The 26,217-nt window shown below is 33.4% G+C and overlaps 1 protein-coding gene across 1 annotated transcript in view; it reads right to left on the reverse strand.

Annotated features, from left to right (window-relative positions):
• LOC128869772 (uncharacterized) overlaps positions 1-26,217 on the reverse strand; it is a 207,705-nt gene that overhangs the window by 173,037 nt on the left and 8,451 nt on the right. Inside the window, exon 4 of the mRNA XM_054112393.1 lies at positions 24,437-24,547. Coding sequence (XP_053968368.1) covers positions 24,437-24,547 — 111 coding nt within the window. The remainder of the gene's footprint in view (positions 1-24,436; positions 24,548-26,217) is intronic.

Raw genomic sequence — 26,217 nt, forward strand, 5'->3', positions numbered from 1 at the left:
TAATATGCCTCGTATTTCAATTTGACAATTTTTTTATGATTGACACTTCATTGCATATCTTCAACAAGAACAACACAAATCCGATTCAATATCATGCAATGTTCAACGAAGTTAAAAATAAATACTCCAACTATACTTTTATTTATACTGATGGGTCAAAGATAAACCAAAATATATCATATAGCATAACCCTAGAAAATGAAATTATAAAAATATCAATTATTCCATATTATAGTTCTATATATTCAGCCGAAATTATTGCCATATCTGAAGCAATAAATTTAGTAAAGCACAAGAGAAAAAAGGTTGCTATATGCTCAGACTCACTCTCCGCTCTTAATTCCATAGCCAATATAAATAACAGCGACTATTACCCAAACAAAATCAGACACATTATCACACAACACTACCCAAAAATTATTTTAATATGGGTGCCTGGGCACAATAATATTGTTGGGAACAGCCTCGCTGACCAATCCGCGAAACAAGCTCATCGAAGCCCAGTAACTAGCACAGACAATTTCAACTTACTCGATATTAAAAATCATATTAAACAACACTTCTACAACAAACAACTCCTTGAATGGAATCTAACCAATGACTGGTATAAAAACGTTAACTACACAAAGACCAATATAACAGATTTTCTACAAAAAACTAATAAAAAACCTTCACGACTAGACATTATAAAATTCGAACGCCTTAGGTTAGGACACACGAAAATAACACATGGCCATCTTATGAATAACACAAACCCATTATATTGTACTTGCAACACAGATATCTTAGTCACAGTAACTCATCTTCTACTGAGTTGCCCCCTGTATGCTACCTGTAGAGAACAAATATTCACTAACACAAACCCAATTTCACACCTCTCAGTCCCTTCTCTTGAGTCAATATCCCTAATAACAAAATTCCTCAAAAGAACCAATCTTTACCATAAGATTTAAAATAAAATTGTATCTACTAAGTTTAAGAATGGAAGTATGCATATGTATATAAAATTATCGAGCTTAAGGCCTCGCTGCTATAGCCCCTAACTTAAAATAGCTTATAAGATTTATGTTGTAAGCTAATTTTATATAAATAAAATAAATAAATTTTTTTATGAAAACATATTACAAAAAAAAAAAAAACACAGAAAAATCCAAGTGTCCAGCAATGCGTTAATTAAAAAAAATATAAAAACTTGAAAAAATCTTCTTTAAAATTTCAAACCTTTCAATCAGAATTTTAAAAACACTCTAGAGTACGCAGCTTTATAGCCCATTAAATTTTTTTGAACAAAGTTTAAGTTTTAAGTATCTCAAAAATCCCGTTAATTTTTGGCATTTTTATTTTGCTAACGGTTTTCGACTTTTTATTGATATTTTATTATATGAAACAAACAAAGATAAAAAATGGTGTAAAATCAATGCGAGTTTTAAGCCACTTTAATCTTTCATTTTATGTTATAAAAATCACTTTATCCTATAAATAAAGCTATAAACTGATTAAACTGTTAAAAGTGTGACATTTTTATGAAAATTTGAAACATGCGTTTCAAAGATAAGTAAGTTTTTTCTACATTAGTATATAATCAACAAAATAGAAAAGGCTTGTTACGGCCACCAATACCTTCAATGATGTCCAATTTTCTTTTATAACTATGTAGTTTATTTCATTTAATGGAAAATATAGAGAGAATTCATTCAAGCGTCAATACACGAGTATCTATATAAATATTAAAATTTCCACGACTAATTGCAGTGTATACGAGTACATAATCATCACTTTTGCTCCGCATTGACTAGAGCAGAGAATTTTACTTATGCATGTACATATGTACATACATACATATACACATCGTCTGCCATGTTGCATTTAGCACCAGACATCGCCAAGGGACATAGACGTAACCGCAACCATGGCTTAAAGTGCTTATTTCACTAATAAGTCACTATCACAAAGTAAACTATAATTATATAATTTACGTCTAGCTGCTGGCAAAAGCAGAAAGGTAACCGAAAAGACCAAATGGAATACCAGTATGGCAAAGTCAGACCGAGTGAGAGTGACTAGAAACAAAAACCTGGATAGTAGAACAGCACATAAAATAGTTGCTTTTGCTGTTGTTTGTCTGAGGCATACGTAAACTCCTTCTGCCATTACATAATTTTGAAAACTTCCATGAATAGTTGATGTTTATGGGCAAATATGAGAGTAAAACGTGTAACTAAGACAACTGCCGCAGTACGAAATAGAATGTGTATATATGTATAAATAATACGTATGCAGGTATATGCGTTTCACGTTTCAGTTTAGGTAAAATGCGAATATATCAAATATCATTGTTAAAAATGTGCATTCAAAGGAAATCGTTATATACACGATTTATTTCAAAAACAAAAAAAAAAAAAAACGAACCTTAGTGGTGACACACTCGAGCTTGACTTGTTTACAGCAGCACAGAAAACAAACTATGTATGTGACATATCACGCTGAAATTTGCCATGTAAGCTTATAACGGTCCTACCAAAAAACAAAAAATTTATTTTTGCCATATGTCATCCGCGGACCGTTTTATTGATAACGTCTCGTTCATATTTGAGCAGAAGGTACATATATGAAAAGATAGATAGATTTGAGGCTTCAACTTCGACCCCAAGGCTTTTTGTGTCCTCTACTCTTCACAGTACCACGTCCAAATCTAGTTATCTTATTAAACTTAAGATAGAACTGGGTTGGAGCGTATATGCCGATCTTTTAGCTATAGCGCCACATATGAACAAGGAGAAAGTGTATTGAAGTATCCGAGAATTGGCCACAGAAACTACAGGAGTCACTAGACTAGGAAGGGCTCGGGCGATTGTGCGTTCCAAACACATTCAGTGCCTTGAGTGTCGCCTGCTTTGTCGCTCAGAATGGTAATTCGCTTATTCCGGAGATTCTTGTCTAAGTTGATCTCTACACATAAAACATGACATATACCTCCATTTGGAAGATACTTGGAAAATTACTCAGCGGCATATGGCACATCGCGTATATGCCTTCTGGTTTCCTCAAGCCATCTGTATACCACTGTAGGGAAACTCTTAGAGTTTCCTTTCAAGTGCAGGTATACTCCAGTTTACGCTATCGTCCAGTTTATTTCTGAACTTCGCAAATTTAATGCCTTTAGTGATATCATTCCTGGGTAGCTGGGCAAGTGATAACTGCAAACTTAGCGATTCCACACTCATGGATGACCTCTACCGAAAGCTTCCCTACTAATACTCAATTAGATACACTTGGCTGATTAATCTGTGTGTTCGTATTAGTGTGAGCATAGAACACAACTTTTTGAGGCGGTAGGACTGGTGAATGGTGTTGTAATACTTCCATACTTAGCAGATAAATATAATATAGCATAAATAGCAAAAAATGTAGCATAAAATAGCAAAAATCCTAAAATGTGCAGCATTAACGAAAGATATGGAATTATGCAGCATCAGCCTTTTTCAGTAAATATTTAAATTTAGATTTTGAAAAATCGAAACAATTTTTTTTGTAAACTTGCTTCAAAAGGTAGAAAAAAAGAAGGTTGATATAGAAAACTAACTGTATCTAAATATTGTTCAGAATATATAAATGCTATAAATTCAGACCAAAACAAACTATTGTCATTTACTACACCTAGGTATTTGAAATCTTCGAAAGTGTCAACCTTGAAGCAGTTGCCACTTCATTTGTCGTTGCAAGCGAAAGACATTTTTGATTCATTCAAAGAGCACGCAATATAGTGCAGGTTAAAACAGAGAAACAAAGAACGAAATATAATATCACAACTCGGATATTCCTTGGCAAGTGTGTACCACTAACAAGAGGTTTGTGTAAAGAAAACTAAGTTCTCAGCAAATAATATACCTATGTTCAAAATGCATCAAATTAAAGAAATTTGTGCAATTAAAAAATTCTGCAATCCTGTCTTTAGCGGTACATTTACAATTAAATGTATCATGACTAGCACAGTTTTGTCTAAGATCATGGACGAATATATCATAATTTATTAAAAATTTCAGATCTGGAAAAACATTCCCAAATTTAAAAAAAGTCGTCTAATAACTAGTGAACGATCGAACATCGATTTTTGAAACCAAACCGAACTTCGGCTAATTTCAGCCGAAGCCGAACCTTAACTGAAAGGAATATTTTAAAAAGCCCACGTAATAAATAAGCATTGGTTTTTAAAAAATTAAGTATTTATATTTTAAAAAAGGATGAAAGGTGCATAATCTCAATCACATTAATTTCCGCTCGTAACCTATATTTATTTATGCTTATAAAAATACCAAAAAAAAACATATAAATGTAATAATTACTAACTACCTATAGTTGAATAATTTTATATAGTAATGTAAACACATTAGCTCATCATCATTATCACTATCTTCCAGTACCGCACAATTGTACACTATCCACTCTCGTTGGAAGAGCTCATGGTGTTTAAAAAAATTAAAAAAAGTGGGTTTGACATCAGTATTCAAAAAATATTAAATACAAACACAAAAAAAACCAATATTTAGAAGTGCACTGGTTAAAAACTATGGACACAAAACAAAAATTTATAAAAAAGGTTCTTTCGTAGATCCGTCCATTTGTGGAAAACACTAAGGAGAAGGTGCTCGGCCAAACACCAGAAAAGAGTGCAATCATTGTTATTAAGATGCTGTCTTGTGGTACTCCCGAAATAGAAATAAATAATTTCGAGTAAACTCGTCAGGTAATGTACAATTGAATTTAATAGAATCGAGATCTCAGTGAGTTCATGAAAGGAGCGAATAAAAAGAGCATTGCAGGCATAATTTGTTCTGAACCTATTCAAATGGAATGGATATTTATTACGTAAAGACCTCGTAGCGATCGAAGAGTTAATCATTTCTAAAAGAGAGGAACAATTTCCCCATTGAAAAAATTAAATAAAAAAGACAGTGACAGAAGCGATCTTCAACTTTCTAGTTTTTTAAGATTAATTAGAAATAAGTGGATTTTTTTCAGTTACGTTACCGAAACGACCCGGATTTATATCCGGCCAAGGATTGTCACTCCATCAGTATCCCCCGTACAAGTATTAGGAATATTTATGCTGCTTCAACAATAACCCGCTTTGAATTCATACAAGCCAAAAAACCAAAATACACTCACAGCAATAACAGAAATCAAATATGTCAAAGCCTGAAAAAATCATACACTCGTCTCGAAGATATGTTCACGGTTTTAGCAATATTGCATCTTCAGTTTGTTTGTGAAAAGCATAAATACGACAAGTGTTTTGCGTGTACGGCGATTTTCTGCTATCGAAAAAAAGGGATCAAAGAAGTTGCATACAGTTTTGTGTAAAAAATGGAATTAAGTGCTCAAAAACACTTGAATTGTTGACAGTGGCATACGGTGAGAGTACTCTGAGTCAAAAAATATTTACAAGTGGTACAAGCTTTTCACAGAAGGTGGATAAGATGTGAATGACGACGCTCGCTCTGGACGCCCCAGCACATTACCGTCGAATCACAAATAGAGAAGTTGCTGAGGATGTCGGCATATCGGTTGGCTCTTGCCATGCAATCGAGTTTTCGGAGATTTTGTGCATGAAGCGTGTAGCAGCGAAGTTCGTTCCAAATTAAAAATTTCATAAATGGAAACGAATCATGGATATATGGTAAAGACATCGAAACCAAAGCCTACTCGCCCCAATTGAAGAGCCCAGGAGAGCCAAGACCAAAAAAAGCACGCCAAGTTCGATCTAATGTCAATGTTTTGCTCACTGCTTTCTTCGATTACTATGGCGTAGTGCATCAGGAGTTCTCAGCATAAGATCGTACGGTAAATAAGGAGTATTATTTATGCCGTTTGCGTCAACCAATACGAAACGGCCGGAATTGTGGAAAAAATGCATGGCTTTTGCATCATGATAATGCATCTGCTCGTTCATACTTGCTTGTGCGCAATTATTTGGCCAAAACCGACACCGTCATGCCTCAGCCAGTACATGCACCAGATTTCGCCCCCTGCTACTCTATCCTGTTCCCAATATTGAAGAGATCCCTGAAAGGACTGCCTTTTGCGACGCTTAAGGTGATAAAACCCGAATCGCTGAGAGAGCTCAAGGAGATACCGAAAAGTGCATATCAGAACTGCTTCGAGGATTGGAAAAAACGCTGGCACAAGTTTATTATATCTGAGTGGGACTACTTTGAAGGAGATCAAATAGAAATTCTTCGTCTTCTTCTTCTTTTTTTATTTAGGACATACCCGTTTTTCTTTACACAGATTCTTAAATTCAAAATTGTATAATTTATCATATATAATAGATATGCGGCCGCCGTAGCCGAATAACCCATTCGCGTGCTACGACTACCATTCGGAATTCACAGAGAGAACGTCGGTTCGAATCTCGGTGAAAACACCAAAATTAAGAAAAACATTTTTCCAATAGCGGTCGCCCCTCGGCAGGCAATGGCAAACCTCCGAGTGTATTTCTGCCATGAAAAAGCTCCTCATACAAAATATTTGCCGTTCGGAGTCGGCTTGAAACTGTAGGTCCCTCCATTTGTGTAACAACATCAAGACGCACACCACAAATAGGAGGAGGAGCTCGGCCAAACACCCAAAAAGGGTGTACGCGCCAATTATATATAATAGATATGTAGATAATGTTTTATTATATACTGAATTATACCTATATTTAAATACATAATTGATATTAATTTTCTTTTGAAGTTGATATCCAGCTTTACGCCCATCTTTTCGGCGGTCTTCCTGGACATCGCCTTCCCAGTGGAATTCCGTCACGTACAATCTTAATTAATCGGTTGTTGGAAGCTCTTGAAACATGCTCTTTCCATGCCCGTCTTCTTGATCTAATAAATTTGATAATGTTGTCAGTGTTTGTCTGGTTTTTAATATAATATGATTGGTTTCTACAGCAATCCCATCTCGCTTTTCCTGCTATCGTCCTTAATATCTGCGTTTTTGTAGAGCCTAATAATTCTTTCGTTTTTGTGTTCTCCTCGCGTGCATCTGCACCGGTGTTACGATTGTTTTATACATGCGTTTCGCTTTTCACATTCATGTATTTATTCTACCATAGAATATCTCGCAGAAATCCTGATATTTTCGCACAATTTGTAAATCTTTCTCTCACTTCTGTGATGATTTTCCGAGCTTTCGATATGCTATACATATCTATTCCAAAGTGTTTGAATACTTGAAATAGAAATTGATGAATTATGAATATTAACCTTAATTTTTGAACACACCTCGTATTGCGTTTGGAGGAAAGTACCTTGAGAGCGACAAATTATATTTGGATGATTAAGTAAAAATTGTATTTTATTCGCAAATTCTAGCAATTTTTTATTAATATATTGTCTAGTCGCTCATTGGCAAATCAAGTACGTGCTACTCCCAAAGCTATCCACTATGACCTGCTCTACTAGCCATTACTCTATCATACTTTTTCACATACCCCGAGCTACAATTTCGATGCTTGTCATTGTTTCGCTACTAAATAAACCCGCGGGACTGGTCAAGTCACCCAAACCCCATCAAAAGATTTGTTATTGTGAAAGCTGTGTTTGTATGTGTGCATATATGTGTATATGCCTTGCACACGTTCGGGAGAGTAAATAACAATTGGGTTCGGACAAAGTGGGTTACCAACTTGTTCGTCGAAGCTTTGGTGTTACATTTGTAATACGTACAAACATACACGTACGCATGTACGTAAATGTCTATAATCAGACGCTGGTATAAAATCTTCTATTTTTCTTTTCGCATGTGGGTTGGAGCGCTTTTATTTTAGTGTTAGCTTCTACACCCACATTGTGGTGAAGTAATATAACGGCAAGCAATATTTCCGCTCACGCTGTGGTTATCGCCAGTAAAAGAATATAGGCGTATGTGCACACCTATGTATGTGTTACCGCATATGGCGTATAACATGTGGCATGTGGCATATGGCATATGTTTTTGTGCAGTACACACGCTTGGCAACTTTCGATATTTTCTCTTTACACTTACTTGGCTTTCTCAATGAGCTGACTATTCTGGTACTTACTTGCGCTTTTGTTCCAGCTCCACATGTTTTTGTGTGTATGTGTTTTATACTTGAATTTTTTTACTACTTTTTCCTGCACTTAAAACATCGATTTAATTAATTTGCTCATAAATTGTATGAAGGCTATTGTTTTCGGCACATTAAACAAATGTGAATGTGTTAACGGGGTCGCAGGTAAAACTCTTTTCATGCACATATACATATTTACAAATATACTTACATACATATACATATACATATACATATACATACATTCATACATATTTGAGCTATATGTATGTATGTGTAATTTTACGCCAGCAACACATTTCACCTTACTGGCCTGCTGGTTGACCTAACTGGTACTTTTCCATAGAAAAAGTAGAAAAAGTTGCTAAAGTTGCGCAGACATTGGAGCCGGAAGTCGGCCGCTGTGAAAATTTTCCATCCATGTCGGATGTGAATTAGCGCTACGGATAATTTATAAAGCCCTAAACACAATGTAATCAACATGCCGCAAATTACCATTAAACCTTCTTATTGTATAGTACACACAGTTTTACTTATACCATATGTTTGTGTATGTTTCTATATGACGCTACTTCGATTGTTATCAAGTGAAAAAGACCTTTTCTTTATTAAACCCTTGTGAAATAGTTCACTAGGGTTCACATTGCGATTACTCCAAAATCACTAGGAACCGAGAAGATATAGGCATCGGCATAGTTACAGGTAAATACGTAAAAAATACTCAGTGCTGAGCGGAATTTGCTTAGCCATATCTATCTGCCCGTATATCTATGCAACTGATGCCGGTTAGTCTGGCTGAGAGAATTCCGAAATGGGCATTCGAAAGAAGTCAACACTTAAAGCTTTTCTGGCTTGTCATTTGCAGCCTTAAGAGAATAAGTGTGAATAGTCAGAGCAAGTCAACGCTGCATAATTATGAGAGTATGTTGGATATACTTCGAGATTATATACTTCATGAGCATTTTGCACAGTGTTGTTTTTTTTTTTTTGTTTAAATTACTCGGTAATGCCCGTCATAATACAAAATAAAAGAAAAAAAAGACAATTAGAAAAATATCGAACATTTTTATTACATATACAAGTGTGTATTGAATGTTTGGCCGAGCTCCTTCTTCAATTTATTGTGTCCGTCGTGATATTTTACCACAATTGGAGGGACCTACAGTTTCAAGCCCACTCGGAACAGTAGACGGTTTGTTTTTGAGGAGCTTTTTCATGGCAGAAATACACTCGAAGTCGTGCCATTGTCTGCGGAGGAGAGGAACTTTTTCCATTTTTTTATTGATGTTAATGCATGAAGATTCAAACTCGTGCATTACTTAGTGATAATAACGCACTAACCCTTTCGCCTACAGCGAGCACATTTTTATTCATCTCTTTATGTTTAACGTGATGTCAACTGGTAAAGTTTATTTTTAGATTTAGTTTAGATTTTAGATTTTTTTTTAAATTGGTTTCTTTGTAGGCTTGGGTATAATAAAGAGTAAATTGAGGAAAGTTTGAAAAACATTTAATAATTTTAAGGTATTTTGTTCACAGATACTTTTTCAATGTTTAAGATATTTTTTCAATGTTGGAAATTATGGTATAGAATTTTGTAAATATTTTCTTCCAGAAATATCTTCGGTTCTTTTTATCATTTAAAGATCTTTTTCTTAATGTTTCAGGATCAAAAAATGTTTTTTTAACTGAAAAAAATTGCAGTAAAAATATTTTTTTACTGATTACTGAAAAAAAATTGCAGTAAAATTATTGATAATATAATTTGATTTGCATTATCAGTATAATATTTACTGTTTATGGGAAGTCAAAATGTAATACACTCTCATCACGAAATTCAATCATTTATGTACTCAATAATTCTTTCTTTTTTTTGGTCTCTCTTATTTTCCTAAATAACAAAATAGTAACCCCATAACTGTAACTGTCGTGCAATCCAAACAAAAGAATTGGATGAAGATGCAAAGAAAAAAACAGGCCAATAAATATTTATTGCACGCTATACATATCTATACAACATAGAAAGAGTATTGCCGCTATTTCTGTCCCTGACATTAAGTTGCGATTTGTGATAGCTCGTTTAGAAACAGCTAAAACGCAAACAGAAGAGGAAGTTAAAAAAATGTTCAACACTTATGTGGTCAAGTATGGAAAAGTAGCCGGTGCCAAAACTCGTATTCTACCTCAACCACCTCAAAAAACATTGTTTGACTTCGGGGATGAAAGTAATGGTAAACTTTTTACACTTGGTTTTCAATTAAATATTTGTTTTATGCATATATTTACTTAAATAGATATTAGCATACACCGACTCGGAAAATTATCTTCAAGAAACGCTCTTACACCTGGCCGAACGAGAAGAAACAACAAGTTGCCTAAATAAATATCAGGCTATTAAAAACGTATTTTTAAAATATAATACCCCATTACCGTCATCTGCACCTGTAGAACGGTTGTTTTCATTCGCTGGAATTGTAAATCGCTCCAGAAGGCAAAAACTCAGCGATGCAAATTTTGAAATGCTTGTGTTAAGAAAGGCTAATAGCTAATAGCAAATCAAATTATATTAACAGTATTTTCACTGCAATTTTTTTGAGTAATACGTAAAAAATATTTTTACAGCAACTTTTTTCAGTAATCAGTAAAAAAATATTTTTACTGCAATTTTTTTCAGTAATCAGTAAAAACTATTTATACTGCAATTGTTTTTCTGTAATCAGTAAAAGTTTACTGGTAATGAAAATTAAATTGCAATATCAGTAAAATATTATATTTACTGCATTTTTACTGTTACTGCAAAGTGCCCACCTATGGTGCTATCCATTCCGGCGTCGGATTTATTGGTATTGCCTTGCGGTAATTTGTGCCGCTGTCTTGCATTTAATGAAATTGGAATCATACACCAAATTATTTAAATGCCAAGATACTAAGATTTCACAAATAAAGGTTCCCACCAAAAGATTTGCTTAGTATGCAAAATTACACCGACTCGTTTTTCGCTCAATGCAGTTATGCTCTCAATAAGCATAAGGTACTGCATAAAGTGAGCGCAAAACAGGTGTCATTAGAATTAAGGAAATTGTAAAAAGTCAGTCTGTAGATTCACAGCAACCAAGAAGGTTGAATTTGTTTAAAGAATAAAACCGTGAAAAATTAAAATTAAATTTAGTGTTTTAATTTAAGTCTAAAGACTTAAAACACGTTAGTGGCGCAGTCATTGGAGATATTCCCGAAGGAATATTTAAAGAACAAGAAAGTGAATGCAACGAAGTGAAATTTTTGACCAAAATAGAGGTCTAATAATGGCGAACCAACACGACGTGGAAGATCTACTGGAGATCATCCGCAGGCAAGAAGCGGAGTTACAACTGCAGCAGGAACGCTTACTACAGCAGCAGCAACAACAACAAACACAACAGCATCAACAGCAAACACAACAACAACAACAACAACAAACACAACACCAACAACAGGAGTTTAATTTTAATATGACCGCCAAGGATGTCATCGACCAATTTCGACGCTTGAAGCCCCTTTCAGAAAATCAAAACGCAAGGGCCTTTATCAATGCTGTAGAATCAAATCTTACGTTATGCGGAACAAATCTAAGCCTTATTCAGTTTTGTTTGAGAATCGTGGCCGATGAGAAGATTCATGGCAATGCTGGCCGGCGTGTAAGAGAACTAGAAAGCGGCGCTTCGTGGGAGGAAATGAAGGGGAAAATTCAACAAGAATGCAGCCCAAAGACGACCTACGGAGAAGTCTTCAACTTGTGCCGAACAATAAAAGTAAGAAATTTAAGAGAACTATTTAATATTTTTGAAAATTCCAAATTTCATATTAATGATATATACTTGTCTGACCCATTAAAACCTGGTATCTACCGACCAGAAAATGTAGACAGGGACCTGGTAGACGTATTATTAGAAAAAATTGACGGACCAATTAGGGCTCATTTAAGTGAAAATGCGACTTTGAATGAGATAATTACAAAATATACCAAATTGAAACTATTAGATGACACAAGGGCCATTGCATTTAACCATAGAGTTAATATACAAAGTGAACGAAAAACAAACAACAATTGGCAATCTTTAAAGCCAAGTAATAGTTTTCATAGCAATAATTGGAATACTAATAATTGTTTTCAAAACACAAATTGGCAAAAATCTAAGCCAAATAATAACTTCCAAAATGGCAACTTTAAACCGAATAGTAGCATTCAAACCCGAAATTTCAACTGGCAGAATTCAGACCCTTACCACAGGTCACAATACAGATTAATCAATAATTTTCCAGTTGAAAATTACAGCAGAAATTCAACACAGCAATTAAATTCCAGTAAATTATTTCATTACAATCAACCAAATTCTTCTCAAACTAGAAAATCTTATCATAGTAGGCAACAACGCCAAACTAATGCGTATCAACAAGAACCAGAGCCAATGGAGGACGTAAATTTTTATATGACGGCTTCTCCACAAAATTACCCATAATATTAGTAACAATTGGAAATTGTAAAATTAGATGTCTCATAGACACCGGATCAGAAACAAGCATAATTAAACCTAATGTCCTTGGGAATACTTTTCCCACTCAACAACTCAATTCACCCCTTTTTTACAGAACCATAAACGGAATAAATCAAGTGACACACAAATTAGTTACCCCAATACCTAGAGAATTTAATATCTCAGGTACCTTCTCTTGGAAGGTTATTGATTTCCATAGCAAAATTTATTCAGCAATAATAGGTCAAAATTTTCTCATCGCTCTTAAAGCTAAGATTGATGTAGAGAATAAATTTATTACTATACTAGATAAACATATACCGTTTAGAAATTACAATCCATACAATAGTGTAGAAATTTGCTCACTTGAACACAGCGACCTAGAAAAATTGAATCTGAGACATCTAAATTCGGAAGAAACCCAATTGATAACGAAGTTATTGCACAGTTTCAAGGATTTATTTTATAAAGAGGGTGATAAGCTTTCTGCAACCCATGAAATTAAACATGAAATAATTACATCAACTGATAGAGCTGTATATTCAAAAATTTATAGGTACCCCCAAATTCACGAAGAAGAAATAAAGAAACAAATCAAAGAAATGTTAGAGCAAAACATAATTAAGGAAAGCAATTCACCTTATAATAGTCCTTTATGGGTAGTGCCAAAGAAGATCGACAATTCTGGCATCCAAAAATGGCGAATTGTTGTAGATTATCGGAAGCTAAATGAAATTACTGTTAATGATAAATTTCCAATTCCCAATATGGAAGGAATTCTTGATAAATTGGGCAAAGCTCAATACTTCTCTTCTATTGATCTTGCCAAAGGTTTTCATCAAATTGTTGTAGATGAAAATGACAGAAAAAAAACTGCCTTTTCTACACCTTTTGGCCATTACGAATTCATAAGAATGCCATTTGGGCTTAAAAATGCCCCTTCGACTTTCCAGCGACTTATGAATTCAGTCCTTCGTCAGTATATAAATAAAATTTGTGTTGTGTATTTAGACGACATCTTAATATTCAGTACTTCTTTATCAGAACATATACAAAATATTACAAAAATATTTCAAACTTTGAAAACAGCAGGACTTAAAATTCAAATTGATAAATGTAGCTTCTTAAAGAAGGAAACCGAATTTTTAGGTCATATACTTACACCTAAAGGTGTTAAGCCAAATCCAGCTAAGGTCGAAGTAATTCAAAAATTGAAGCTTCCGACAACACAAAAGCAGATTAAATCATTTTTAGGAATAACAGGTTTCTACCGAAAATTTATAAAAGACTATTCTAAAGTAGCTTACCCCATGATCGCATATTTAAAGAAAAATGCTAAAATCAACATAAGAGACCCAAATTATATAATAGCTTTTGAAAAACTAAAGGATATAATAACAAATCCGCCTATTTTAAAATATCCAAATTTTAATAAGCGCTTTAAGCTTATCACTGACGCCAGCAATTTTGCTATTGGTGCGGTTTTGACCCAAGATGGTCATCCTGTTTCATTCGCATCGCGAACACTAAATAATCACGAAAAAAATTATTCCACTATTGAAAAAGAGCTATTGGCAATAGTGTGGGGAGTCAAATACTATAGACCTTATCTTTTTGGAAGAGAATTTGATCTCCAAACCGATCATCAACCACTAAAGTGGTTGCAAGTCAAAAACTCGGGTAAAGATATAAGCCCGAGATTACAGAGATGGCTAGTTCAATTAGGGGAATACGACGGAAAAATTGATTACATTGCTGGAAAAGAGAATAAATTAGCAGACTTTCTCAGCCGCATTAATTGCGAAAAGTGTGAGATAAACGCGTTAGATTCTGATGATTTAGGAATCACTCTTAACGAAACTTTTATAATAAAAAATCTAAATGCTGAAGAAGCAGCAAATCAATCTGATATATCTCTAGAAGTTCATTCCAACCATTCCCTTGAAACCGTACATTCTCAGGCAGAGAATTGCAATGATCATATTTCTATTTTAGATACCATAGTAAATAGGTTCAAAAACCAACTGATTTTAGTAAATAACAAGGAAGTTGAGGTCATGGAAATTTTCAAAAACAAAAGAATCTTTATCGATAAACAAGATATTGACTCTGATAATGTAACTAATATAGTCCGAAGAAATTTTGTTAAAGGAAAAGTGGCGATATTTTCCCAAATTAATGACCATGAATACAACAAATTACAGCAAATTTTAATTAACAATTTCTTAAGTAGTGAACGGTTATCATTTGTAAGATGTAGCTTTTTAGCACAGGACATCCAGGATGAAAGTGAGTTAAGAAAGCAAATATCTCTGTTTCATAAGTACGAAACTGGGCATTCTGGAATATTAGTAACTTACGAGGGCATGAAGCACAAGGTTTATCATCCTCAATTAAAAATAAAAATACATGAAATTATAAATAACTGTGACATATGCTCTGGAGGAAAATATGATAGAAATCCAATTAAAAATAAATTCCATTTAACCGAGACTCCTACTTCTACTAATAAAATTGTACATGTCGATACTTATGTTAATAGTAAACACTCTTTTATAATTTTTCTTGACAAATTTTCAAAACATGCTGTGGCTTTTTACCTACCCGATAGGAATAATCAAACTATTATTGGCAAAATAAACGAATTTTTATCAATTAAGGGTTCCATTGAAAAGTTTGTGTTTGACAATGAGTTTAATTCCAAAAATGTTAGAGATTTTTTAACTAGGGAAGGAATTGAGTTTCACGTAACTAAACCAAACAGTCATACAGGAAATGCTGATATTGAGAGACTTAATAACACTCTAACAGAACGCATTCGAATATTAAACCTAGAGGAAAAACTCCCAGTTATAACTCAAATGCAGAAGGCTATAAAATTTTATAACAATTCTTTCCATAGTACAATAAAAACTACTCCACAAGAAGTTCAAAATTACAAAGTTGATCACAAATTAATAAAAAATCGAATTGAAAGATCAAAGTTAACCACAATTTATAAACAAAACCAAAAACGGGAAAACTATTCAGAGAATCGACTGGAAGGATTTATAAAAAATTATAAAAGTTTGAGGCATAAAGAAGAACCCAAATTTATAAAAAGGAAATTGCAAAATATTCATACATCCAATATTAAAAGGCCAAACAAATTTTCAGGTGGCAACATTCGTACTGGTGATAACGATATTGGTAACAGGGACTCAAGGGACATTGCAAGTCAACAAAATATTGGAAGAAACAGGTTACACTCAAATTAAATTAAGAGAAGTGCAAGTAATAAATGAAACAATTACCGTAATACATTTAATAGATTTAACCGAAATAAATATAATAATTTCGCAAATAGAATCCAATATTAAAAATTTAGATATTCTCCATAAGGATTTATTACTCAAAGAAATAGAAATACTTAAAGACAAAGTTAAATCAATTACACCTTCGCCAGTGAATTTTAAACAAAAAAGAGGACTTTTAAATATTGTCGGGACAACTCATAAATGGCTATTTGGCACAATGGACAACGATGACCGTCAAGAAATTTTACAGCATTTAAAAGTTACGGACGAAAATAATCACAACGTTATTGAAACAGTTAATAAACAAATTCAGATAAACCTACACTTTAATGACACTTTAAACCTACTAAAAAATAATATAGAAGAAGACAGAAAAAGAATCCAGGCAGCTTTTAACGAAATTAAAACCAGGAACAGCGAAATTGTAAGATATTTGCTATACTTAGACCAAATGCAAAAAATCAGATACTTGGAAAATAGGCTTAATCAAATTCAAGATAACATATCAGTGGCTAGGCATAAGATTTTACACCCTAGTATATTGACGGCCAATGAAATAGAATGTTACAATATTGATTTTTATAAGCTAAAATTACTAAAATTAGGTATAATGAAATACGGAAAATCTAAGTTAATTATTGCCATTAAAATACCAACAAATTTTATTAAAACCTATGTAAAAGCTATAGTGCCAATACCCAACAAAGAGTTCATGGAAATAAATACTGATATTGAACATGTTGTCGAAATAGCAAATAACGTATATTCTTATGAAGAAGAGACAAATTTGAAAAATTTGAAAAAAACTCAAAGCTGTGTATATTATCAAAACTGTATGTTAAAGTATAACAACAAATTCGAGATCCTAGCTATGGACGATGAAACTTTAATCGTTAAGAATGCAATAAATGAAACTGTTTTACAAAATTGTGACGACCGAAAAATCACACTTAACAAAAATTATTTAATATCTGTATACAACTGTAAAATAACAATAAAAGAGTACGTTCTTCAAAATAAAATAGAAATTGTAAAAGAGAAATATTACATTCCAGTAAACAACGAAAATAACACATTTGAAAAAGAAATTAACTTCAAAAAAATTGTATTGGAAAATTTTGAAAATATTAAAGAAATAAAAGAATTAAAATATCACAGAAATGTTTCTTATGCAATAAGCACTTTCTTTTTTGTAAGCATTCTTATAATTATTGTGATATTGTATTTAAGAAAAAATAATAGTAAAATTAAGATTGTCAATAAAATTGAAAAAAAATCTGAGGATGTGGAACTGGAAGCCATTAAAGAGAAATACGGCTTAAAAAATAACAAACCATAAGATCCAGGAGAATCTTTTGACAAAGGGGGGAGGAGTTACGTACCATCACTCCACCACCCTATCTATTTATTTCTCTTTTTTGAGTTCTGACAGTATTGTCTTGTATTTAATGAAATTGGAATCATACACCAAATTATTTAAATGCCAAGATACTAAGATTTCACAAATAAAGGTTCCCACCAAAAGATTTGCTTAGTATGCAAAATTACACCGACACGTTTTTCGCTCAATGCAGTTATGCTCTCAATAAGCATAAGGTACTGCATAAAGTGAGCGCAAAACAGGTGTCATTAGAATTAAGGAAATTGTAAAAAGTCAGTCTGTAGATTCACAGCAACCAAGAAGGTTGAATTTGTTTAAAGAATAAAACCGTGAAAAATTAAAATTAAATTTAGTGTTTTATTTTAAGTCTAAAGACTTAAACACATTGTTTAAAGAATAAAACCGTGAAAAATTAAAATTAAATTTAGTGTTTTAATTTAAGTCTAAAGACTTAAAACACGTTAGTCGCGTTGTTGCCACTGTTTGTGCCGGGCGTTTACCTACACCGGTCGACCCTTCTCCGTTTTTTGTAAATTTTTTCTATTTGTATTCTCCGCAAAAGTTGTGAATTTATTTAGATATATACTCTTTCTCTCTCTCTCTCTCTTTCTCTCTCTCTCTCTCTCATTCTCTCTCGGGTCTTTCCATCTTTCGTTGTCTGCCTCGAAAGTTTCATTTCTGTTATGTGTACTACGCTACACGCACTTTTTTCTTGTGAACGGAGGGATATTAGGTTGAAATGCAAGTGACGCCTAGATGTTAGTAGTGAATAATACCTAGACGGTAACTTTTCTTTATGTCATCTTTGACATTCGTTAAGTAGAGAAGTAGAGAGAAATACTATTTTACACAATAGAATAAGGCGAATTATTGAAATGTATATTATGAAAATAGTCGAACTATAAGAACAACATATCGTAAAATGCATGTTTTTAGGTGGAAATAATCATCCAAATAAGTCGACAATTCAAAGTTTGGTGAATTAGTTTAAGGAAACTGGTTTTGTCGATGATAGAAAACGTCCTGGCAGACCAAAAACTTGACGGTGTGTTGAGAATATTGAGCTACATTGCAGTGTTGCTGAACAACCTCCAACATCGATATTTCGCAGTTGTCAACAATTAGACATTCATGAATCGAATGATTGGAGGATTTTACCTGTAGACGCACATACTGTGGACATTTAAATGATGCCACTTTTGGAAAAAATAAATTTATAAAAATATTATTTAAATCATCTTTCCTCTGATATTTTTCTTGTTTTCGTCATTAATTGCTAAGTGGCGGCCGCTGTAGCCGAATGGGTTGGTGCGTGACTAATATTCGGAATTCACAGAGAGAACGTAGGTTCAAATCTCGGTGAAACACCAAAATAAGAAAAACATTTTCCTAATAGCGATCGCCACTCGGCAGGCAATGGCAAACCTCCGAGTGTATTTCTACCATGAAAAAGCTCCCCACAAAAATATTTGCCATTCGGAGTCGGCTTAAAACTGTAGGTCCCTCCATTTGCGGAACAACATCAAGACGCACACCACAAATAGGAGGAGGAGCTCGGGCATTCACCCAAAAAAGGTGTACGCGACAATTATATATATATATTTATATATTGCTGAGACCATGCTTTGTAATCCCTGAAAGTTTCGTGGTGGGATTCCTTTAACTTTTCTAGTTATATTTGAGCTCATCGAATTTCGTGTCCGCATGGAGTCAGTTCTTAAACACTTTAAAACGTACTCCCGTGGAAGGAAAATTGCTCATCTAGACCTCCAAAAAGAACTAATTTTTGAAAGTGTATAGCTCATAGCTTACAGTATTTTGGAATAGTGTAGTCGAGATATCTCGAACACAAATTGAGACACCTCAGTTAAGCCCAATACGCGCCATTCTTAATATATTGCAGATTGTTATTGAAAATTCGTAACAAGTAAAATAAATTTGCCAAATATTGACACACACAACTTTTTTGCGAACTTTTTGCTAAGGGTCATAAATACTTTTAAGTAGATTTGCATACGTTTAAAGTCATTCGCTCAAATTGCAGTTTGATCTCCATAAGCATTATATGAAAAATTAATGAGAACTGAAAAGAAAAAATATATTTGGTGGCCACAGAAATCCATTTTGATGCACATGCCAAATTTCTTAACCTATTTTTATCTTTTATCCTATCTATCGGAAATCTTAAGCACGTTCTTCGAAATGCAGACCATCCTCACTGGAAGTGCCTTTCTCTTCCTCAAATTAACACCTCATGCAGAGATCGTTACGCGGAGAAATATTGATAGGGCTCTTAAAGGAATAATAGCCGCATGAATGAATAGTTGTGGTTTTCGGGTATTTTTGGAAATTTACATCTAAACAATAACAGTGGCTGGAAACTTCGTGTACATGACAACAGAAACCTCTATAGGATTGGAATGTAGCCGTCTGAATAACTTCTACACATCGCATGGTGTCAGAACGTTCCTCGTGTTTTTTGCTATTTGCAACAGATTCTGTATTGTCACCTGATGCGATCCTTATGAACGAATGCGCAGGTACACTTAAAAAAAGAGGTTTCTAAATCGATGTGATTTGCACATTTAGTGATGATAATTTCATGCATCTTCATTTCTTGAGTTAAGTTGCAGTCCCTCCATGTCTTAGCTGAAAAATAGAAATTGAAAAATAATGGTTTCGGTAAGTTATAACCACATATGTATATACATGCCCTCAACTCCCTTATGCACCTTGCATAAAAGGTAAAAATCAACTTTTAGTTGTAAAAGGACTTTTACATTTCTCTAAAAATATGCACTGGCTATAAAAAGTTCGGTTATACTCGCACGTATGCACTTCATTACTTGTTTTAGTTGTACTTTTAAGTTGTCTGAAAACTATGAGCCTTGTGTTGTAGCATTTCTTATTTTTCTTAAATTTTAAATTTTTCTTTGGTGCGAACAAAAAAGTAAATAAAAATACCGTAAAAAATAGCGTAAGAAATTGCACTGTTGTCAGGCAAAAATTATGATTTATATTTTACGCTTGTGCAGCGAAAAGCAAAAATAGCGAAAAATGCTAAAAAATTATGTGCAAAAAAAAAAATAACCAGGAATGGTCTGAGCCACATTTCTTACCACAAGCATTCAGACTATACTCTATACTTTACTTAAGTATGTACTTATGTGCGTACGCGGCGTATGAGTAATGCCCGGCACATTGGCGAGCGTCTTAAAAGCGGCATCTGTTGTTTTTCACATTTAGTGCTGCAATTTTACACATTTCTTGCAGCTGGTTTTGCTCTTGGTTTCGGGGCTTTTGCTTTTATTTTCATTTTCGTTGTCTTGTGGTTTTGCACCTTGAGGAGTTTCCACAAGATTTACGATGCTGTGAATACTTGCAGGTCCTAAGCAAAGAAGGTAGAGCACGAAGGTAATGATAAAAAGTAAAAAAATTAAAAAGAAGGCGTGGACAATTTTTTAAAGGGAATTAAGAATTTTATTTGTTATATATAGAATTTTGTTAAGTATTTTGTTTTGAAATTTAAGGTGATTTTTCGTGCTAACAATTCTGCTTGATGCAGCACATTAAAATATTGAGAAGAGGAAAGCAGGCTATAGTCAGGAAGTATATGATATATTTAGCTTTTCTAAAGACATTTCACGGATTTCACTTTTTTATTAATAACAGGTTAAAAGTTTCCAAATATGTTACTTACAATATGCATTTTAACGAAAAGTAAAGTGCAAAATCTCACGCATAAAATCCGGATAGCCAAAGCAAAGATATCGGGTACTTTTTTGCTGCATCAGAAAGATCGATAACTATGGTTTAACATTTGAGAATGGTAACTGTCTTGACATTTGAGTTCAATTGAAAAGTCATCATGATTGGCTAACGCCAGCACAACGCTTCATAATTATGGATATTCAATTACAAAAAAAAAAAAAAAAAATCTGTTCGCGAAGTTCATAGAGCATTGCCGCCTTCATCGGTTTTTATTTCTTTTGAAAAGAGAGGAGCTTTCATTATGATGACTGGCGAGCGCTATCGAGCCTTGCTGACTGAATTTTTGTTTCTAAAAATTAATGAGCTAAACACCGACGGCATTTGGTTCCAACAAAATGGCGCAACTTGTCATACAGCGCACTTAGCAATCGATTCGGCATGGCCAGATTTATTGAAAAAAAATAGTAAAAAATTGGAGTGAATGTAACTCGTAGCCTAGGCGGATATGTGTCGAATATCATATTCAAAAAATAAATTCCATTAAATTATATACCATTCTCATTTTATGTTCTCAAGCTCTTCGAAATTCTAAAATATTAAATAATGTTTTGTGTATGCCAAGTGCTTAATTTAATGATTTCATTAATTTTTCAGCTTCAATTAAGTAAACTTCAATTCCAATATTTACATACGTCTACAATAGTTCATGACAAAAACATTCAATTGAATTCTATTAACAAAGTAGTGCAATCCAAGCCGCATTTGTCCTCTGTTCTCTCTGAGTCATTACCAGTAGAAGGAAATGGAATTATTCTTGTGACCAGTAGTCGTGTCTGGCAAAAAGAATAAGTATAATTTTTTTTAACTCTCATGTATTAATAGCATCATTTTTGAATATTCACAAATTTTCTCGGTACATAGGTTAAAATGAATGTAGTCTTATAAAATGTATTCAGAAAAACATAAGTTCCAAACTTTGAGCTACGATTTCAGCGCAAATTTATTTGTCGAGCACTTAACTCAATAGTCTCTTTTTATTGCAATTTCAACGAAGATGAGATTTTGATGGTAATGTGAACTCTGACTTATCCTCTACCGATGACATTAAGGGGTCCCAGTGGTCTAAAGCTCGAATATTTAGGTATTTTCAGGATGTTCTTTTTTACAATAAAAAAATGAAAAATGATACGAGTATTTACATATTTTAGACCTTTTATTTAACTTCTTTTACATACAAAAATAAAAAAAAAAATTTTAATTTTAATAATTTAAAAAATCGACCTGGACGGTGTTGTCCGTTTTGGCTCTTCTATGTATCTGCAACACAAAAACCAAAAAAAAAAAAATATTAATCAGTATGACTGTGTATGACAATTTTGACAAAATGGAGCGGTTTTGAATTTGAACCTCAAAAAATCTGAATTTTTTTTAGGTTTTTTAATAAAAAAAATACGAAATAATTGAAATAATAATATGATTCTAGTACGGGCGATAGCCATTGATGTTGTGAGTACCATATTAATATTTCAGACGATTCGGTTGAATGGTTTTTTGTTTTGTTTTTCTTTGACAACACCAGGCCGAAAAAAGTGGTTCCGAGATAAATGAGTTTGAAATTTGAGGTATAAGGGCACCTGGACCGTTTATTTGACAGTATATTCTTAAGATACTATACTTTCGAAATATCGAAAAATCAAAAAATCGATATATTGAAATTTCTAGACCACCGGGTCCGGTAATGTGGAACTCCAAATTTAGTTTCAATAGTATTGCAGAGTATTGCAATAACAAGAGCAAAATCCCCTATCAACCCAATATTGTTGAAAATTTTGTTTCTTACTTTTTATTTGTTTTGTTACATCTTCTTATATATAAAAATGGAGACGTTTTTTTGTGTTCGTTAGTCGCCGATTCACGTCTAAACGCATTCACCGATTTCAATCAAACTTTCACAGATCATTGGTATTGTTCCATAGATGGTTTATGTGAAGTTTTAAGGAAATCGGTAAAAGTATGCGTGCGTTGTGTAAGTGTGAAAAATACAATATTTGCGTGTTTCCCTTACACGGACATTACGTATACGGAATGAGAATACACGCAAATGAATATACACGGACATGAATAACATTGTTTCGATATCGAGTGACGTACTAAGCGACTGTATTATTCGTAACGCAATAGTTGTCCTCTCTTTTCTTTCCTTTTTATGCATGCGTGATACGGCATCAAAGCACATTGCTTTTTTTTTAAACAGGAAAAATATTTTGAGCTTCATTTGAACGTTTTACGATTTAGATAAAATAAAAATTCGTTAAATATACATATTTGATTCCATTAATAATCATAAGCCTATATTTTTCGAAGTTCAAAGTTTTTGGACAAATATTGAAACGTTTACTTAAATTAAATGTTAAATACATGTATATTATATAAATGCGCAAATGTAAAAGTTTAGATGGATTTAAAATATACGAAATTATTCAACCGGTTGAATCCATACATTTTTTGAAATCCATCAATATGGATCGACAGTCGTCATAAATGTTCGTTTAAAAAACAAAATGTGTTAATTTGATGGTAGCTCGAGTATTAAGATCAGGTTTCTATTAGTATAACTTTGTTCATGGGTTTGCGTAATTTTTTTGTGGTGAAAGTCTAAAACCAAGAAAAGAAAGCGCGAAAGCCGACGAGCAAAATGTAAAAAATAAATCCTCCTGTATGTATATATACTCGAAAAAGTTATTCTAACACTCTTTTCATGCATTTAGGTAGACAATTTTATATGGGCAAGCGTATGGAATTATGCGGATTTGACTTAGAATATCCATGCTTCTCCCACGGACAATTATATGTATTATGTTCACGTGTAGGAAAGCCATCAGTTCTGTTTATTTATACCACAACTCAGGCAAAACAAAAAATGTAGTTTACGAAAAGGCTTTGCGTTAGTTTAAGTTTAAGTTTAAAATTAACATTAATTTTATATTGTGAAAAGGGTTATAAATACACATAGAGTGAATTTAAATCGAGTGTTCATTATTCATTTATAATTTTGATATGCCTAGCGAAGCAGGCAGAGGGTCCGCTAGTAAGTATATAGAAACCAATATTTAGAAAAATGCCATATTCAATCGAAAACAAATTAAAAAACCAACATAATTGTTGCACAAAAAACACTTTGCTTATTTTTGCAAAATCACTTTTCCAAGAATAGTGGTCTGCTTACCCACCAAATGCTAACCAGCTACGTAAGTGGTTTTAAATGTTTATTAGCTTTTCCCCAACTGCACACAGAAATCCATAACCGCAATATGCGTATAATTCACTTTCAAGTCTTGTAAAAGCATGTTTTCATATACCAATAATTCTATGCACTTACATATGTATGCATGCCTTTCTATTAAACAAAAAAAGTGAAAAAGTGAACCAATAAATGGAAAATCTCACTTACCGCCACGCACTTCACATGTCAACACAATGTTATCACCCTCAAGCAGTGGGCCCACAGCACCGGCAACATCACGTCCAGAGGCATCATAAACCAATATTTGATGTGGAGGAACTGCAGCAAGGCAAGGACGAGAATATCAAAAAAAAAAAAACGTTTTAATATATGTAAGTGTAAATGTATAATAAAAACATATTTTTTAAAATATAATATTCATGATTACAGCCATCTAATATACAGTGAAACCTCCCTTGGGTAGTGAAATCTCCTCGTCGAAAAAGAGAGAATAATTTGTTCCGATACCTACGCCTTGTTAAGCATAAAAGGGTCACTCAATGAAAGTCTTAGTTAAATAATTAGAAGTGCTCGGCAGGATAGGTTCCATGTTTCGGGTATGTTGATAGGTGGAAATATTTATTAACTATATTAGTTTTCGTTTTTTGCTTTGCTTTTTGCTTGCAAAATCGCTATTCTTAGCACTCGGGTTGCCACGAACCGAATATTTTACTCACAAAAGTTGTACTGGTATTTTAGTCAGCTGTTTCTTTCAATCCATTGATAACTTTTTAATTGCGATCGGTTTATTATTCAAAGTATTTTTTTAATATCTACGTACTCGTTTAAAAGTTACACTTATAAATTTAGATAGATAATTCATGAATGTTTCATTAAAAGCAAAGCACGCTGTAATTAAATGGCTAAAGCAAGGTATGAAAGAGAGAAACTACCAACAGCAAGTTAAAGGTCTCTACGATTTTAAAGTAGAAATGTTGTGAAGAATAATTTAAAAAAATGTTGCTTATTAAAATGGCCATACGAAAAGGCTAATAATTTAACTATAGGGAATGCGGTTCTGAAAGGTAACGAATATTAGATCAGCTGGCAGAAGATTAAATATACCTTCTGCTCAAATATGAACGAGACCGATTTAATAAAACACAAACGGTTAATTATTGTTCAATTTTTATTTTATCTCCTTCAAAGTAATCACCATTGGAGGCGATACACATATGCCAACGTTTTTTCCAATCATCATATCATTTTTGGAAGGCCGATTTCGGTATGGATTTCAGTTCCTTCTTCGAATTCTCTTTTATGACTTCAATTGTCTCAAAATGTTTTCCACGGAGCGGCAACTTGAGCTTGGGAAACAGGAAAAAGTCACATGGAGCCATATCAGGCAAATACGGTGCTTGCGGAACGATATTAACATTATTTTTGTTCAAATAATCGCGAACAAGACGTGATGTGTGAGCTGGTGCATTATCGTGATGCAAGAACCATGACTTGTTATCCCACAATTCCTTCGTTTTAAGACGAATGTTCTCGCGCAAACGCTTTAAAACGTCTAAATAATATTCAGCGTTAACCGATCGGCCTTGCGGAAGGAACTTCGAGTGCACCACACCTTCGTACTCTTCGTACACTTCGAAAAAAACAGTCAGCATGACCTTAATTTTTGAGCGACTTTGGCGTGGTTTTTTGGGTTTATGTACGGCCTTCTTTGAACGATTTGTACCACTGAAAAACTCATGCACGCGATAGAGCAGAGTCCCCATAGGTTGTCTGCAACATTTTTAAGGCGTCTGAAGCCGAAATTTTGTTGGAATAACAAAATTTCAAACAAATTCTTTATTCAACTTGAATTTCCATCGTTAAATTCGAAGAACACACTCGAGCTTGACTTGTTTACAGTAGCACAGAAAACAAACTATGTGACATATCACGCTGAAATTTGCCATGTAAGCTCATAACAGTCCTACCAAAAATTAAAAAATTTATTT

Source organism: Anastrepha ludens, chromosome 2 (assembly GCF_028408465.1).
Source record: "Anastrepha ludens isolate Willacy chromosome 2, idAnaLude1.1, whole genome shotgun sequence".
Taxonomy (NCBI): Eukaryota; Metazoa; Arthropoda; class Insecta; order Diptera; family Tephritidae; genus Anastrepha; species Anastrepha ludens.